The 18,843-nt window shown below is 36.3% G+C and overlaps 4 protein-coding genes across 4 annotated transcripts; 3 read left to right on the top strand and 1 right to left on the bottom strand.

Moving 5' to 3' along the window:
* The first annotated feature begins 183 nt into the window (after positions 1-183).
* Det (baculoviral IAP repeat containing deterin) lies at positions 184-1,203 on the top strand. The gene is made up of 2 exons (XM_076117047.1): positions 184-548; positions 883-1,203. The coding sequence occupies exons 1-2, from the start codon at positions 258-260 to the stop codon at positions 1,009-1,011; spliced, it is 420 nt and encodes a 139-aa protein (XP_075973162.1). The 5' UTR covers positions 184-257; the 3' UTR covers positions 1,012-1,203.
* Positions 1,204-1,573: 370 nt separating this feature from the next.
* LOC142974636 (cilia- and flagella-associated protein 52) lies at positions 1,574-10,185 on the top strand. The gene is made up of 16 exons (XM_076117085.1): positions 1,574-1,730; positions 2,243-2,505; positions 2,891-3,095; positions 3,421-3,556; positions 3,853-4,001; positions 4,339-4,484; positions 4,924-5,117; positions 5,463-5,611; positions 5,904-6,049; positions 6,343-6,494; positions 6,758-6,902; positions 7,117-7,209; positions 7,475-7,618; positions 7,908-8,066; positions 9,471-9,606; positions 10,048-10,185. Exons 1-16 carry the CDS (start codon positions 1,682-1,684, stop codon positions 10,107-10,109), a joined length of 2,328 nt encoding a protein of 775 aa, XP_075973200.1. The 5' UTR covers positions 1,574-1,681; the 3' UTR covers positions 10,110-10,185.
* Positions 10,186-10,523: 338 nt separating this feature from the next.
* Positions 10,524-12,901, bottom strand: Atg12 (Autophagy-related 12). Its single transcript, XM_076117046.1, has 3 exons — positions 12,657-12,901; positions 12,033-12,169; positions 10,524-11,724 (listed from the first exon to the last, which is right to left on the bottom strand). The coding sequence occupies exons 1-3, from the start codon at positions 12,772-12,774 to the stop codon at positions 11,602-11,604; spliced, it is 378 nt and encodes a 125-aa protein (XP_075973161.1). The 5' UTR covers positions 12,775-12,901; the 3' UTR covers positions 10,524-11,601.
* A 271-nt stretch (positions 12,902-13,172) lies between these two features.
* Positions 13,173-16,497, top strand: LOC142975139 (uncharacterized). Its single transcript, XM_076117840.1, has 4 exons — positions 13,173-13,401; positions 13,477-13,681; positions 14,767-14,867; positions 15,366-16,497. The coding sequence occupies exons 2-4, from the start codon at positions 13,540-13,542 to the stop codon at positions 16,341-16,343; spliced, it is 1,221 nt and encodes a 406-aa protein (XP_075973955.1). The 5' UTR covers positions 13,173-13,401; positions 13,477-13,539; the 3' UTR covers positions 16,344-16,497.
* Positions 16,498-18,843: the final 2,346 nt, after the last annotated feature.

The raw sequence follows: 18,843 nt of genomic DNA, 5'->3' as shown, positions 1-18,843 counted from the left end.
AATATAAAATAAGAAAATGCTTATTAAATTATAATTTGTTATATTAGTAAATATCTAATATAATAATACAGTATGGACATTTTCAGTTTTGTATCGAGAATGTCGATCAAACGAAACATGTAGGGACTATTTCAGGACGGAACGACGACAGATGACAATATTCAGAAATAAACAATACTGACAGTTGACACCTGAATTTCAAATTTCTAACCGCTTGCATCTGTACTCACTTTAACAAATAAATACTAATTATTATCATGGCAAAATCAGCGTTGCAAAGCCCTTCGTTATTTTTAGTGGAAGAAAGAATCAAAACGTTCAAGAATTGGCCGTTTAGTGACAAAAATAAGTGCAATGTTCGTAATATGGCGGAAGCAGGGTTTTACTCTGTAGCGACAGGCGCCGAGGATGCAGACGCCGCTAAATGTTTCCTTTGTGGTAAAGAACTTGATGGTTGGGAAGCCAGCGACGACCCGTGGGCGGAACATAAGAGCCATGCTGCTAAATGTGCGTTTGTTCAACTGGGAAAGAAAGAAGATGAACTACTTGTAAGTGCAAATATTTACTTGTTTTGTGGCTAACATGAGACTTGATTGAAATCTTAGGTGACGTGAGATCTCAATAATGCTTAGTACCAATAATATAACTTTGAACTTGAAGCTTATCGAATGTAAGAGTATTATAACTTAAATTGCCATTGCAAGGCTGTATCCGTCTTTAGCCTTTATGTATTTTATTTCCTTACATAAAGTATTCATCATTATATTATCATATTGAAATGAATTGTTGGTTTGTATATAGCTCAGTTATTATCACCAATCCCTCACCGAAAATGCTGGCTGCTACTTAATTAATTAAAAATAAACTTTCTCCACTTTTCAGTTGTCCGAGTTCCTGTCAGTGATAAAACAATACATGATCAATGAAACAAAGCGCATTGCTGAGCTGGCTAAAGAACAAATTGATGAGAAGGCTAAGACTGTGCGTAGGAGATGCCTTGGAAGGAAATAACCCTAGCCATAAACTTTAATTAAGAATTTAATTATAATAATATAAATGTATTTTTGTAAATTTGTGACTTGGGGCCGATGTCACTGCCATTACTCTGTGTTTGTCTTTTACAAGACTCCAATTGATTTTAATTTTTAATGTATTGACAATAGAAATAATGATGATTAATGGAATAAATTATTTTTAAGTTTATTATGTATTGCTTTTATTATTTTTGCCCTCAAACAGGTTATGAGTTATTATATATATAGTTTATGGTGTGGTTAATGAAATACTTCAAATATAACAAATTATCTGTAGTTTTAAGAATAATATTGTGCTAATGATATAGGTACCTAGAATAACTACTATTTGGTACATGAGTTGTTCATGTTTCTTGTTACAAGAATACAGAAAACAGATTTCAAACAAATGATATTTGGTTGGTCGAATATGCCAATATTATAAACAGTTGTTCACAATAAAAGTTTGACTATGCCTCATTAAACCTCCACACTTCACTTAATATGGTTACCATGGCAACAGTTATTTACATTGTGCTAAGCAACTGACAAACAAACATTTCAAAGTCCCAAAGACTGACAAGACATATTTTTGTAATATTTGTTATTTTAGTATTTTATTAGATAGTGATTATAATTGACAATAAATACAAGACTGAAGCTTCAATATGGGTGATGTAAAAAGTTTGGAGTCTTATGCTATCATAGGATTTGATGGTAAGATGCTATAAATGTTCTATGAAGCAGTTGAAACACATGTGGGCAGCTTTTACAGGCTTCTCTAATGAATCCTGTTATCTGAAGTGTATTGAAGGATACTTATGTAAAATTGTGCTGTTTATGAAAAACAAAAGATTAATACACCTGTTATTTTGTGACCTTGATTGATAATACGGGATATTTTATCTATTAGCAAAAGCCTAAAAACATAAGGCTAACATAGGTATTGAGATTTATTTCTCCCTTTAATGATATCATGGTCCAAAAACACCACTTACTATTTTAACTATAAAAGTTTGCTGCCACATAGGTACACGGCGTAGTTGTTGTAGTCTTAACAGCACTAATATTTGTGAAATCGAGAAATAGTTGTTTGATTCTGCTTTGTTTTCTTCATTTGTGGGCTTGTAGGTACCTACCTAAAAATTCTTACGACACCAGATCACAGATCAAGATTCTTCCTAAATCAAACCACAATTTAAATCTATTATTTTTCATTTTCCGCACAGGTTCGGCCATCAGAGGCCTAAAGGTCCACCCGGACTGCCAGCACATTGTCTACCCTATGGGCAATAAAGTCTGCATCCAAGAATGGAAGACCAAGAAGATGTACTTCCTCAGCGGGCACACCAACGCCGTGTCTACCGTAGCGCTGTCTCCTAAGGGCACGTTTGTCGGCTCTGGGCAAATTAATCATATCGGGTTTAAAGCTTCGGCGAAGGTTTGGGACTTTAAGAAGAAGGTGATGATTGGGAGCCATGAGTTGCATAAGGTATGCGCCAAAAGTTTTGTCCTAGATGTTTCATGGCATTGAACTTTTTAGTGTTTTTAATCCAGAATCCAATCGCTCAGCTCAGTAGGCACCTATCGGCGATAGATACCTAGTAGTAAATTGTAGACGATAGCTGGCAGGTAAAGTTAGACATTGTGACATGTTTTTTCAATAATATCAACTTCTTATGGGACTATAAAGAACCTGTAACGAGCTCCAGCCAAACGATTTACCCTTTTTTACGGGAGCGTCACACTCTCGGCGATTGAGTAAGATGTCGACAAACCACATCTTTTTTCTTGTAAAGCAAGAGATTCTGAAAATAAATTACTGTGATACTAAATACTTATTAGTTACCTCTACATAACTTTTTCACTCTCTCCAGGTTCGAGTAGAAGCCCTAACATTCTCATCAGACGAGCGCTACATGATATCTCTGGGCGGTCGTGACGACGGTTGCGTGGTCCTCTGGGATTGCTTCGCCGGCGCCGCTACGGGCACCGCCGCTGCTTCTAAACTGACTACCGGAGATGCTATGACTCTCACTGCGCTGTCGCTGAGGGTCAACTCGTTTGTTACTGGCGGAGATTGTAAGTATTAATATTTGCTATTAGGTACTTGATTGAGCAGCTATTTTCTTACCAATAAATATGCAAGCAGAATGTACAGGAAAAGGTTTTAAGAAAAGAGGCATCTGATTCTTGGGCTAGGCCCCAAGCTCTTCAAGGCAAAAGATAGCAGCTATGAGGCTAAAGATAGAGGGATAGTTATGATAAAGAAACCTCTAAATAGAGTTGTTGAAATTTTAATCCACGAGCTCAGTGAAAATCGTGTATCAAATAAATAAGCACTTTACTTCGGTACTTGATTCTGATTTCATTGATTCATAACATTTTACGTGTCATTTTTTTGCAGCAAATCTCCGGGTCTGGAACATTCACACGGCGAGCAAGACGCTGGACGTGGTTGACGTCACACTCGGCAAACTGCGACGTAGCGTGCGTTGTATTGCTATTACTAAAGACGATAGCTATGGCTTTGCCGGTACTACGTAAGTTACCATACTTATTATTAGCTAAGATTTTAAGTCTTAAGTGTTTTAAGAGCATATGTCTGTGCAGACTGACTTGTTTGACAAAGCAAGTCAATAATAAAAAAGAGCGTGCTCAATATCAACAAATACTCTCAATAAAGACAAATCATTTTCTTCTGTGTGAACCACGATACTTGCGCGCGTGGCAGCATAGTAAACCACCTTAACTACTAACGTAGTCAATTTGCCCATTATTTTTTGTCTGTAAACTGGTTCATAAATAAGTTAAATTCATATTTTTCTTCGTTCTTCAGCACTGGGGACATGATAAAGTTCTCAATTAACTACCCGCCGGACCCTCAGGCGTCGGTAGCGCCGTTCAAGCCGTCCCTCCTCGGCTGCTACGCTAAGTGCGGCCCGTGGAAGAAGGGCAAGCGACCAGAATCTGTCTGCTATAGTCTAGGTTTGTATTCATGATATTTTTTCCTAAGAATTTGAATACAATTGTCGAATTATCGATTTTAAACTATCGTTAACGGTAGGTACCTATTTGTTGCCCGACGTTTGACCGAGTCTCACCGGTCGTGGTCACGGGCGGAGTCTCAAAGCTTGTCAGTTGCCATAGACGATGACGAAGTAGTTAAGTATTTGCTGGTACACAAGGAGAGGGAAATGAGAATTTCATATCTAAAATTTATTCTCGTCGACAAAATACCTACTTTTCATTGAAATAGGCACAAACCGTAAAAACACACACGTTGCAAAATGTAACGTCCTTTTTATACTCTTTGATTTTACAGGAATAGAATCGATCTTAATAATGGACGATGGTTGTCTGATCGTGGGAGCTGGAGACGGTACTATCGATATTTTGGATGAAATCAACTGGAAGGGCACCTTCCCCAAAGGAAAAGTGCTCAACCCTAACGTGCCGAATTTCAAAGCTGTAAGTCGGACTTGTTAAGATACAAAACTAAGTACTATTGCAGAATAGTGCATTTTTAAACGATGTTGGGTAGCCTTAATCATTAGACATTTTGAGTCCTCCCAACCATGTTCTGTTTTCCACCCGAACACCTTATGTAAAATAATCTTCTCTCGAATCCAGAATCTTGTATTCGCCACAAATGATTTACACCACAGTACCACGTGGTAGTCAGCGACATGGTTTTTTTTAATTGTGCTATTTCGGCGTTTTATCGGGTTTGGTGTCTGCATGCAGACTTCATTATAAAGTTTAGAATGGGCAATATAGTTAAACATTACATGACGAAGTTGTCTAAAAAAGAAACAAAAATAAAAGAAATTGTACAACAGAGATAAAAATATCCCGAGCAACTTTTACCTGAATTTAAGAGTAAAAATAAATAAAATATTGTTTCCAGCTTAAAACCACGAGACTGCAAGGCAGCATCACATCGCTGGAGCTGATGGAATCTCCTGAGTTTCAAGGCAACAAGCGCCTGCTGCTAGCTGGCACGAAGACCAGTGAGATATACGCTATTAATATAGCCACGTTTGCGCCGATACTAGTCGTTACTTGCCATAGATGTGCTATCAATGATATTGCTTTCCCTCGGTAAGTACATCATAAACTATGCAGGAGTTTATTTTATTATCTAATTGTGTGCATAAATCACAGGAGTTCTCTATTTTGTCACTCTCATATACGGTGGAAAGGAATTCTACATTACTTAGTAACTGGTTAATCGCATGGCTGATGGCTTTATGTACGTGCTCGCCGAAGCATAGAGGTTTGCTACCTCACCTTTCTAACTCAGGGCAAAGACTAAGTATATCTTGGCAGGATAAGAGCAGGCAGCTTCATGACTCAACCCAAAAAAACTGTTTCATGGAGTAATTGATTTCTAATAAAAATTTTAAAGTATAGGAATACCTATGTATATCTTATTTTTTTATGTAGGGGCATGTCCGGAGTGTTCGCAACAGCGGGTGCGGGAGACGTGCGAGTATGGTGTTTGGAAACGTGTCAGGAACTACTGCGTATCGTGGTGCCGAACTTCACGTGTTCAGCCGTGCTGTTCTCCGGCGATGGCAAGTCTATTGTAACTGGTGAGTTACTAATATATTGAGTGAGACTAACGCCCGAATTGTAAGGTGAATTCTGCGTTTTTTAAACTTTAAAATGGGAGATGCTTGAGGGTTGACCCAGTCATCATGGGGAAATGATAAACTCTCTTAAAATAGGTAGCTTTCTTACGTTATAACATGTCTTCTCTTCTTTCTATTAAAAAAAACTGCTACGTTTCCGAATCTAGGGATGCCAGTTTTATGTTAAATAAGTATTTTTTAATGACCCCAATATCATCTAAACCTATGTTTTTATAGTTACATCTTCTTTTAGCATGGAACGACGGCAATATCCGCGCCTTCACCCCGCTGACAGGACGGTTGATCTACTGCATCTTCAACACACATAACAAAGGCACCTCCGCGCTCGACATGACTAAAGACGGAAAAACACTCATCTCGGGAGGCTGTGAGGGACAGGTAAACTAACAGCTAGCTTTTAATATTTTACTTATGCTACTAACGGTATCAAAAAAAATATTGCACTAAAACTAAATTAGTCTTTCTTAGTTCCTGCAAGTAGGTGCAGTACATTTTAATATTACGGTCTAAATATATGAGAGATTATTCACATCATTATGCTGTTTTGCTTGCTATTTCGTAAATAGGAATATCGTGAACTTAAAATTTTAAAAAGGTAAAGTCGAAATGAATATCCTACGACCTTGGTTACTTCAAAGCATAGATCGGGAGCTGTAATTATTTTCTTTTAGGTCCGAGTATGGGATATAAAGCCACAATGCCAGAGTTTAAAGAAAGTGCTAAAGGAACACAAGAGCCCCGTATCTGCGATACAAGTGTCTCCCAACGATACGGAGGCAGTCAGCGCCGGAACTGATGGCTCTTGTATCATTTGGGACCTTGTGTAAGTATCTTAGATTACTTCACATTTATGCGCATGTGGTAGTTTAGCAGTCTAACTCTATATTATTATCTTTTGTTTTTCGGTATACGTAATTTTGCGAGCGCCTTCGCATGTGTTCGTATACGCTTACTTAATACGTATATTATATACGGATTTTTCGGCTTGTTGCAATATTCACAGAGAGATATTTGGGGTATATAAATCGAAATTGCAAAATGTTCATTTCACTTAACTCTACATCATCAATATTGATTTGGTTTCAGTTCTCTGTCCCGTCGTCAAGTGATGTATTCGAACACACTGTTCATGTGTGTCTGCTTCGAGCCGCTAGGCTGTCAGCTGCTCACCGGCGGCACGGACCGACGTGTCGCTTACTGGGAGTCCGGCAGTGGCAACCTTGCTAGAGAAGTAAGTACTTATTGACTATAAGATGAGATTCTTCTGAATTTTGTAATATTAGGTGGTGCTTTTAACCGCCTGTCGTGCATGGCAAGCTACAATGAAGGTAAATAAAGCAAATAAAGTTCGTGAGAATCATACAAAATGGCACGGACTTTACCGGGCCTTATTTGCGTCAAGTACGGCATCTTAATGTTTATTAATAATATACGTAATTTTACAGCTGGAAGCAAGCAAAGTGGGTGCTATCAACGGTCTACATATCTCAAATAACGGAGAATTATTCGTTACTGGTGGTAACGATCAGATGGTCAAGGTACGTTCTTAGTATCTCTTCTGCTAAATCGTTACCTAGACTTCACCCACGCACTCTCTGTATTGTAATAGATGTTTTATTTTGCAAAATGCCACACTTTATAAGCGAGGCCATAGGATGCGTGGACGACACCGTTCGGTACCGTACCGCTTGTAATTCTAAAACTCTATTATCACACGCACTACGGTATCGTAATACAAGCTTAGTTAGTACAGTTCCACCATTATTTCTCGCGGACTTAAAATTTTTGAACGTTCTGCACCAGCTGTGGAAGTACCAGGAGGGCATCTACACGCACATGGGGCTGGGCCACGCGGGCGCGGTGACGTGCGCGCGCTTCTCTCCCGACGCGCGCTACATCGTGAGCTCGTGCGCCGCCGGCAGCATCATCGTGTGGAAGATGCCCGAGGTACGTGCCAGCTCGACAGTATAAGTACTATCTACCTGCCTGATAGGAGCAATATTTTGGATATAAATCCTTTGCAGTGGTTAAGGTGCCGTCAACCTCGCCTGGCTACTATTGCCGGTAGAATTCCCGCGACGTTAAATTATTCTAAGTTCGCATTTCTAAAAAAATCAAATCAAGTCTGACTTGATTTTCCTTTCAATGCAAATCATCATACCTATCGGTTTAACAGTTAGCCTTAAATAAGTTACAAATTAGACTGCATTTATTATTTTTTTTGCCTGTATTCCAGCAATACCTGAACAAACCACCGCCGGAGACACCAGGCGAGCAGCCGACGCAGAAGTCAAGCCCGGCGACGTTACAGGAAGAACTTAAACTGCCGCTCGGTGACAAACCCACGCAAAAGGCGTCGGGAGACAAAGCTTATGTCCCGGCAGCGCCGAACAAAGTAAGTGTCATACATTTATATAGAACACAACGAACAACTTTGTAAGTCTGATTTTGAGGCAAGCCGCTGTGAGTCAGGCAGAAAATAAAAAATAAGACTAAGGTACCTGCGGGTATTAAGGCCTGTCGGGTAATAAGGCCTAAATAACAAAAAACGTACGAAATACAGTAGTAGACGATCAAGATTACAGTCACACAAGCTCAGAGCGTATACGAGTCGCTGCAAAGTGGCGGACGCACTCTAGCACCTCTCCCCCCGGAAATGTCATCGAAATCATTCAGAAGTGCGGTTCAGCAGCACGAATTATAAAAATTGACTCCAGTAAAACGTAAGTTGTTTAGAAAATATCATATTTACAAACCTGTATTGACTGTCCGCTTATTAATTAACGTATGCTTGTCCTTAGATTACCGTTTTAAGAGACTTGTATTTATAAAAAATATATTATTATTCTTTTCTGTAATTAGGTGGTTGGCGGATATTAAGGCCTATAAAATTTTACAATAGGCCTTATTATACTCCTATTTTTTTAACTGCTATATAAGTAGGAGCGTGTTTTTAAAATGTTTGTTAATGGGTAGTATATACGTAGTTTATATTTTCAATTTATTTATTATTGTTTTCAGTGCTTACAGTCACGATGCCTCCCAAACGAGCATTGTAGTCAGAAGGCGATCTGACAAAAATAAATCACAAAAAAAAAAATATCGGTAAGGTCATGCCTGCAAAGAAGATAGAATGGATGATGCAACGAGGCAATGTTCGCGATGCTTTAAGTGGTACCACGAAGAATGTGTCGGTTTGACTGCAGAATATACTGATGATTTTCAATGTCCTGATGGATGCGAATAAGGACAATTTATTTAATTTATTAAGACTACTATGCTTTCTATTGCCTTATGTTAATGATTATTGATGTCAAGAATACTAATTTACTTAGTTTAAGTTGATTTTTGAATAGTTTATAGTATAGGCCTTTTTACCTTACCCTATTATAATAAGGCCTAAAGACAGCGTTTTTTTAAAAGTGTTATAATGTTTTAGTTTTAAGCTTTAGAAGCTATTTTTTGTTTAAACTCGGTAGTAATATAAGTACATGACTGATTATTATAAAAACTGGTTGATTATATTGGATATTCTTCATTTTATTACAAATCTCCCTAGCTAGGCCTTAATACCCGCGGGTACTTACAGAAGAGTTCGGATATTGTTTGTTACATTGGCGGTGTCCATCCACTCAGTCTCCTGCGAACCTTTTTATGCATTCCTCGCAGCGGCTTGTAGCTGTAATCAGGCACATAAATTATTCATACACTATTCATATGACAGGAACTATACCAACTAAATAGTAGCATTTGTATGTAAGTGTTCAACATGCATGAGTGTCTATATTTTCATCCACAGATCGAGAAAATAGAAGCAATGGATACGACACGCAGTAGTGTACACTCGTGCTGTCCGTGCGACCCAACGGCAAGGAGCGACAACTCTAAGAAGTCCACACCGACTAAATCTGGTACCAAGTGTTGTAGACCACCAGGTAATCTTAATACCACTTTCTTGAAATAGTTGTGAAAATATGGGATATACAATAAAGGGTACTATAAAATCTAGGGAATAGGCCTAACCTCACCCTATTATTTAGCCCTAAGAGTTAACTGCTATGTGCTCTAAGCGGTTCTTTATACGACTGCTGATTACGAGACGCAAAGTTCAGGCAAAGCGCTATTGATTTCTCCGTAGGTAGTTCAAAATTTTTAGACGTGCACGATGTAATTTTAGCATATTGCATAAGACTAACGTTAATGGCGAAAGGGAGTAAAGGGAGGGATTATTTCATACATCTCTGCAGTCTCTTCGAGAGGTGCAGCTCACCTCTGCCTTCCGGTAAAACGGGCGTGATTTTATTAAAAATAACAATTTAAGTTGAATATCTTAAGTAAACACGTAGTTATCTTAAGATATTTCGCTCTGTTTACAGATAATTTGCCTACACGAACTACAAGCAAGGAGTATGTAAGCGGCAGTGGCGATAAAAAGTGATCATATTTCTTCCAGTTTTACATATAGGACAAAATAATGTTCAAATAACTTTTATTTAATAAATATATGAAAGTTCTTATAACATATACTTTTATTCACCACCCTGTCTTAAATAATATTTTGCATGTGTTGAGTTTAATTTCAAGGATGAAAGAAAGTATAGTTGAGCTGTTTTAGAAAAGAATTAATGTCATATAACTCTCTCAATTTGGAGATGGTAACCTGCTTAACCTGCTAAATGCCTAGTACTTTGACAACCTCTGTGGCGTAGTGCATGCGACTGCGGCGCAAAGGTCTCGGTTCGTATAGTAAAGGTTCGTATCCTAGGTTTAGCCAAAAGTTTTTTACTTTTAAGAATTTCTCATTTTACAATGCTGCCTTCACTAGCTAACAAGAGAAGTAAAAATCAATGAATACGTGATATATTAATTTTATTATACAAACTTAATTTACACTTAACATCTAACATGTTACATAGTATCACATGTACAAAATACATATACATATGCACACAAGCACTTTTCATTATGATTTTTTCACAAGCCTCCATTTATTATATTTTTCACGGGATATTTAAAGGAATGCAAGGGAGATATCTGAGGCCATTGATATACAAAAAAACTAACATATTTATCGAGCTTTTTGTATATCAATGATTAAGGCTTAATTTCTTCCTACACTGATGTCAATCGAGCCTACAAATAAACACAATTCTATAAGGGCATTGCACTGCGATGTTCTTATAGAATTGTGTTTATTTGTAGGCGTTTTATTTTTCAGTTTCATATGCGGCCAACAGATTGCTCCTCTAACATCAGCGCAAGAAGAATGTAAACCTTTAAGTCTAGGGAATGATTGGAGGAGAAACAATGTTTAAGAGATAAGTACACACAGATTTGGTTTATGATAAAAATTAGAGACAATGGGATAATAAGAATAAAAAAATCTGTATCTTCAATTCAGTATTCAGTGACTAGAAACTAAATAAAATAAATATGTATATAAATAAACAATTTACATATTTATAACACCAATTCAACCAAAAACATTTTTTTTTCAAACCTTTCTATATGCATATTGGCCACTTTCAATACTGGCCAGCATTTATTAAATTTAGCCAGGGTTTTAATTTTATCACGAAAATAGGGGGAATCGCTACTGAGTAATAAAGTTTTTATGTCTGCAAATCTATAGAATGAGCAAATGAGAGTATTTTAGTGCAAAATTTTTGTGTATCTTCAAAAACAACTCGGTACATAAATATAGGCTAGTATGTAAATTATACAGTATATATATGTAAACAAGTATCTGGTTTGAACTGATATTTGAATTAGTCAAGCTATTTCAGAGAGACAATCATCTTGCTAACACCCTGGAAATGGAATATTTACCGAAAACTTAATCTGTCTGACAGAAATGCAGCAGCCACATAGTACATAAATTATAATATATTTACATGCTATATTCAATAATATGTTGTGTACCAATAGAATCAACCCCAAGCTTGACTCTTGCAGTAATGTAACACCAGTTTGCCATCAGTTCCAAAACATTCATACAAGTTCTTCACTATCTGATCTGGTGATGGTGCAAATGTTTGATTTACATACAAAAACTGAAACAAACAAATTAATTATTAAACTCTAAAAATTATAGAAACAAAATCCTTCTAATATGAGGTGAGGTGTGAGTTTGGTAATCTAGTTGTGTGTTACTACAGTCTACATTACTCAACTACCGGTATTTCAATGTACTAAATTGTTCTACAAGAATATATTTTTCAACATGTTAAGTAACTGAGTATAGTCAGATAACCTTTTGTGCTTTTGAGTTTCACAGTTAACATGTTAAATTTTATTTTAACTGGACTTTCTTTGACTAGGTATATGTAATCAAATCATGGTAGTAAATGGTGATTCTTACCAATTTCTCTTCAGGTTCTAGCTTGAGGTATTTCTTCACAAATTCCATGATCCAGCCAATAGGCTTTTCAGCATCCACAGCCCATTTCTTTTTCTTCATTATTGGAGCATTGCCTGTTGCCTTCAACAGAATGTCAACTGAAAAGATTACAATGTTAGTGCTTCTGTTCTAATTTCAATTCTGTCCTTTCGTCTTGGGTTTCTCTTACCCCTAAAATGACAATAAATAAATAAATAAATAAATATTATTGGACAACTCACACACGGTCATTTGATTCCAAACTAAGCAGAGCTTGTACTATGGTAACCAAATAACTGATAAACATACTTATATACTTCTAAATACATACTTATATAAATACATTAACATCCAGGCTCAGAACAAATACTCGTGCTCATCACACAAAGATTTGTCCCGGGTGGGATTCGAACCCACCACACGCGGCGCTACGGTTGTTGCGGCGAGGTGACCGCTTAAACCACTGCGCCAAACGTGCAGTCAATTTATATATTATTCCTGAGTTTCTCATATGCGTCCTATATAAAACAGGAGTAAAACATGAGAATGATTAGAGTAGGTGCTAAAATATGCACAAAATGTGACATTACATAAATATTAACTTACTTTTTACTTTATCTGATTTCGACGCATCCCCATTTTCTTTTTGGTCTTCAATTTTCAGACTCTCCGTCGCATTAGATAAGTCTGATTGAGTGTCATCTGGTTGTTTTTCGTCACCCATTTGTATAGATATTCGAAGAACTTTGGTATTTAATAAACAGCTGAAATAAACAATAGATTCACTGAGAAGAAAGAAAATAACCTCAACAACAAGTCTGAAGTCATCAACAAACAATTATATAGATGACAGTGAGTCAGTGACACTGACAGTGATAGACAAGACCAAAATATTCTTATTAAACACGAAAAACCGTAAAATGAAATTCACTATAGTATACGTACCTGTTATTAAAATCAGCAATTTGTAAAATAATAAAATAATTTATTTTACACTTCATTATCTACGGAATGATTTAAGACTTTAAATTCTATTAGTAGTCTATACTATAATATAGTAGGTATCGATGTTACTAACTATTTGTAACAAATAAATACTGCCAAGTGCCAACACTCTCAACTTAGCTGCGGCTGCCACTAGTGTCACTAATGTCACATGCATGAGTTTCATTCAATTTGATTTGTTATTTTGACTGGACAGAGGGCTGCTCGCTTACCCAATGAAAACATCTGCGATACTATTTTATTATAATTCCATCGTCACTTGAGAGCAGTTGGGGGTCCAAAGCCAATAATTACTTGTTTGAGGATCGAACCACCGCTTAGACTGCACTTTACTTTAAGGAAACAGGTAACGACATGTTTGAAGCTGATATATTTAAATGTTTTAAGGTTTTATGAAAGCTAATCTTTTATTTGTTTACAGTTTTAGTGTTCGGATCGAATGCAGTGATAAAAAGTCAAGTAGTGTTGTAGAAATCCGTGCAATATGAATTCGAATGACTCTTGGAGAACGACAGAGCAACTCATGAAGGACATGTCGATGTTGATGGGCAGACCAGTTCGGAAGATTGATAAAAGTTATGTTTTGGAAGGGAATGCACCACCTCCTGTTATGTCAGAAGCTGAAGGTAAGTGTATTTTGTTTTAAACACTATGACTAAGGTAAAGTTACAGTTTTTAGAATAGCCCTTTTCATGCTGTGAACATTATACTTTTAGTTCTCTTATTCTTAGCTCTGTATAGTTTTATGTCTATTTCCACTTATATATTTGGCTCAAGAAGAAGTATAAGTTAGTCCTTATGTGCAGTCAAAAGCCATGTTTATTTTACCATAAAAACATGTACCTAAAATACAAAGTATGTATCAAGGCAAAAAAAATGGCCCTCAATGTATGCTAATCCCTTAATATGTATTCATATATTGAGGCCAAAGAAGCTTCCTATTGTTAAGTATTAAATAATCGCTGAGTTTGACTTTTACGTGTCAATGATTCATGTTGCCACATGATGACATTCCATTAACCATGATCGTAGTCAGTAGTGAGTTACGTCACTAAGATAAATATGTTTAGCTTGCAAAAACCAGTGGTATGTCTTCTGAACATAATATATATAGCTTAATACTAGTATTATAATGCCGAAGAGTTTGTTTGACTTCTTCTTTTTATGTTGAGTAATCCATTTATTAAGCAAGGCTGTTTAATGTCACACTGTCACTAAGAGTAGTCAAGCAGATATAATCAATGTTATGCAAACGGGAAGAAGACTAAAGTCCACAAAGATGAAGTCATGTAACCATTAGTGCATAATTAATTGCAAAGAAATGTTTAGTCCCCTTGATTTTGCTAGTTTGTATTTTAAATATATTATTTAACTTTTCATCTTTCCATTTCGAAATGGAACTTAACTTTTAACCTTTCCGTGAATTTTCAAATGATAGTGTATAATTATAGGCAGGATAGAAAGTGCCAATAATAGCTTTTCTTAACTAGAGTTAGTTTTAAGCTATGAATAAAATATTTTGGCTTCAAGAATCACAAATGAGTACACGGTTCATTAGGTTTCTTTTAGGTAGTTCCTTAGGTGGTTTTTGAGGTGCCCATCGCCAGTTGCTGTCACAGTCGATAAATGGTCATTACATGAACATGAACATGTTTGACACTAGGTTGATCTGTCGAAATATGATTTGAATGATGTCATATATATTTTACAGATGAGGAGATGTTGGCTCAGTTCGGCGACTCGATTGGCAGAGGGTTTCAGTGCGAGAATGCCCCTCCAGATCTACACGGCATTAGGGAAATGATACGATTGGTAAGTCTTCATACATACACACGCTAATAACAAATAACCATAACCCGTAGTTCTCAAATACTGGATGATTAATATTTTATTACCGTTTTTGTGGATTTTCGCGCAGAAACCCTGTTTCTGTAATAAAATGTAATAGGTTCATAAACACGTTTTTTTGAAATTTTAATTTAAATGTGAGCCCAATAAAAAAAAAAAAATGTTTCTTCATCGACTGTAGTTCGAAGTACCAAAAAGGATGGTTACAATGAGTGCCTGTTTTTTTTAATGGAATTCAATATATTAAACGACAAGTAGTTCTTAGAAATGAACACTCGTGTTTTTAAGTTATATTATTTACAACTTCTCGCTGGTGTCAGTTTGGACAATTTGACACAGTTTGTAAAGGGCTATAAAAATATAATTTATGGCCGTCTTTCATTAGTTCAAGGCAGTTTCGGGCACACTTGAGAACAATTGAATTGCTTTGTTCCCTAGCATTTCAACGAGCTTTTTTTCTAGGTACAAAACGGTGACTGCGACGACAATCGAGAAGTAACAGGACCATCAAACGGTGCTATTACTATAAGTAAAGTTAGCAAACTAAATCCCCACGTGAGGGAATTCGTACCTAAGAGTGCTTCCACTAGTTCTAGGGGTAGCGATGTAAGCGTAAACGGAGACAAAAAGACTGACGACAACAAAACAGACTGTAACAGTAATGTCGTAGACGCGAATGTTAATGAATTAGCCAATAAGCTAAAGGACAAAATAAGTATAGCCTCCAAGTCCGACTCGTTCGAAGATCAGAAACAGAAAAATGTGGCAATCGCATCGCTATTACGCCTATACGCGACGAATAACACTCAGAAAGCAACACAACCTGTAAAATTAATGACGCCTGATTTTTATGAGCAAAATAACAAAAGCGACGAGACACAAACTTCCACGAAAGAATTGGAAAAAGTACAGTCGCCGTCGACTACTCAACAACGTGTGCGAAATATCGCTCTTCCGTCCGAACACAAAAGTGACCCATCTATCGGTCACTCACCCTCTCCGTCTTGCTCAAGCACTGAGGTCAAATCGGAGCCTGCATTGAGCTCACAAAAAAGCAAAGCAAGCCCTAAACCCATACTAGACCCAGTTGTGAAAAAATCTATTGAAAAAGTCAATAATTGGTTAGGGGAACCTGTACCAAAAAAGGCCCCAACTATTTTCTTAGGACCTATAGAATTTAAGAGGAAGGAGCCACCTGTTGCAAAGTCACCTGTCGTGGAGCCTGAACCGAAAGAGGTGAACTCAAACGTTCAGTACAAGCCGTCGGAGTACGCCGCGGACTTGGGCAAGAAATTTATGGAGCGGAGTAAAGCTAGAGAAAGCCAAAATACGAACATGTGGACCGATCTCGATGTTATATTGAAAAAGCGAGATGAAGTAATAAAAAAGAAACGATTAGAACAGGTTAATGGGAGTAATGGTGACGCTCCTCAAGGTTGAGGGTGACTTCCTTGTGTAACACGACGACCAACGCAAACGAACACGGCGACGAAAATTGATTAATTGGAGAAAATAGTGTCTTAGTATTGAAGACTTTGCATAAAAGACTAGAAACTGTGACTTATAAAAATGTATTATTAATTATACATTGTGAGCTCATTCAGCGTAAATAAAAACTGCATTATATGGCGTTACATAAACTGTTTCGCCATTGATTCGTACAGAAATTATCGTATAAACTCGTATTTATGGCATAATATTGGAGCTTATACGGTTATTTACACAGGCCCCGTTTTGAGGCCTATTTTAGTTCTGTTAATATCAACAGAATTAGATACTTAGGTAGTACGAATATTATGTCCAGCGAAAGACAGCAAAGGCACAAAACTATGGCTGATGAACGCAGCCCGTCCGCACTGACTGTCCATGGCATAGGTGCGTATGAAAACTATATTTTATAGTTCAGAATCTCTTTATTTTATAAACGTTTTAACAAAATAAGATTATTGTTATGTGCCTATTCTGTAATACGTCTGTAAATACGAAGTGCTGTTTAGAAAAATGCAAACAATTTATCACTCATCACTTAAGAATTTGACATCTGAGAACCCTAATGGACGTCAAATTCAAGTGGTGTCACTATCGACACATTCACTTTGATTTTATTTTTTTGTTTAATAAGGTCAATGCCCAAAGATTACATTGATTACCGTATTTTTTTTAATTAGAAGCTTTTATTTATGTAAAAACTTTAAAGTAGATTGAATTATTATTTCTTTAATGTTAAGTAGATATATTTTCTATTTATCAGAGTGATATTGTTGATATAGGTATATTATATTTTTTCTATTTTTGTTAATTTCGTAGAGTATGTAAATTAAATATTTTCATAAAACGTGCTAATCTTAGGATAGCTATGATTGGCACCCGTGTAATTTTGTATGTGTACTAAATAACTAAAATAATTTTCATGGATGTCATTTAAAGATATTTATTATATGCAATTTTATGGATTTGCCGGAGAAAAGAGAATGCCCATGATCCCAGGCCCAGCCCAAACGAAATGGTTTTATTATTAGTCACGGGGACTTTTCAAACATTCAAAAAACGGTCACAAAATACTATCAGATTTGAAACAACAACAATTATTTCTGGATCGCAAAAAACCCACCTCCCGACGCAATAGTAGCGGCGTGGCGGACACGCTGGGTTAACGAAAAATTATGAGACTTGTATTCGTAAAAGGTTAATATAAAATGCCCAGTTTATGTAATTTTGCTGGTATATAGTGTTGAAATTGTTATTACTGCAGACTGAAACTTAAATTTGGCACAAAAAAATATCCCGATAGTAGGTACAGTAGTTAAACAAAACTTTCGGACTTAGCTACCATTATGCCGCGTAAATATTTTGTTCAAAAAGGTTTAAGAAATAGTCTTTTTTAAAAGATTTTTAAACTGGCCAACTCCAATTATTGGTTCTGGGCCTATTGGGAGTGGTTCTGATCTTGAGGGCACAAGATGGCTTTATGATAGGCGCTCTAAAGGTGTATTATTTGACGACAATGCCTCAAATTGTTCACCATGCCATAAAATAACAAATACTTATTGGTAAAATTGCCATGCAACAGTAGTGTCTACAATCTTATCTTACTTAAATTATGCACATTCAAGCACAGTAGTCTCCTTTGTGTAAGTCTCATAGAACTGTGGTCTGTGACCCCCTTATTCATAGACAAACCCCCCCCTTATACAAACCTTGTTTTGTTAAAATACTGTATCTTTTTCTCTCTAATTCGCTAAGGTGTAAAAGAAACAAAACACTGACATCCTCTTATAATGTACACTTCTTTATAAATAAGCTAGTGTTTTAACATATCATAAGTATAATCATTAGATTAAATTTATTATTGTAACGAAACTGTGAATTACTATACTCAACAAAGGGTAGATGTGGGCTGAATAGATATAGAATGAAATTGTAAAATGAAACAATAAATTGTGTCATTTTATATAAATGTATTCTTAGAATTACTTATTTTCAGAAATATTGTAAACACTAGTCTATTGTCAATCGGCTCTCGAGTTGAAAGTCGATTGGGTCTTGAAAGTGTGATTTAAAGTCTAGAGTAATTTTATTTGCCAAGTAGGCCTTGAAGGCCCGAAAAAAGTATGTGAATGTTTGTTTTTGTAAAAAACGATTGAGGTACTTTGAAATGTTATGTGTAAGTAGGTAATTCAAATTCAAAATATCCTTTATTTCGTAAACTTCATACAAAGCATTTGAAATAGTCGTAGTTATATTATAATGGCTCAACCCCCTTTCCGAGCTAGTGGTAGATTCAGTAATTGTAACGACTATCATAAGTGTCAATATTTGACCTAAATGAATAAATGATTTGATTTTGATTAATTATAATATTTTTTTTGTGTGGTAATTATAGTCGGACAACTAGAGGTAGAGAGCCGATCAAGCACGATTTATAGAATTCTAGATTATA

Source organism: Anticarsia gemmatalis, chromosome 8, assembly GCF_050436995.1.
Source record: "Anticarsia gemmatalis isolate Benzon Research Colony breed Stoneville strain chromosome 8, ilAntGemm2 primary, whole genome shotgun sequence".
In the NCBI taxonomy this organism is placed as follows: Eukaryota; Metazoa; Arthropoda; class Insecta; order Lepidoptera; family Erebidae; genus Anticarsia; species Anticarsia gemmatalis.
Note: the sequence above shows the minus strand (reverse complement) of the source record. Positions and strands in the feature narration are given on the sequence as shown.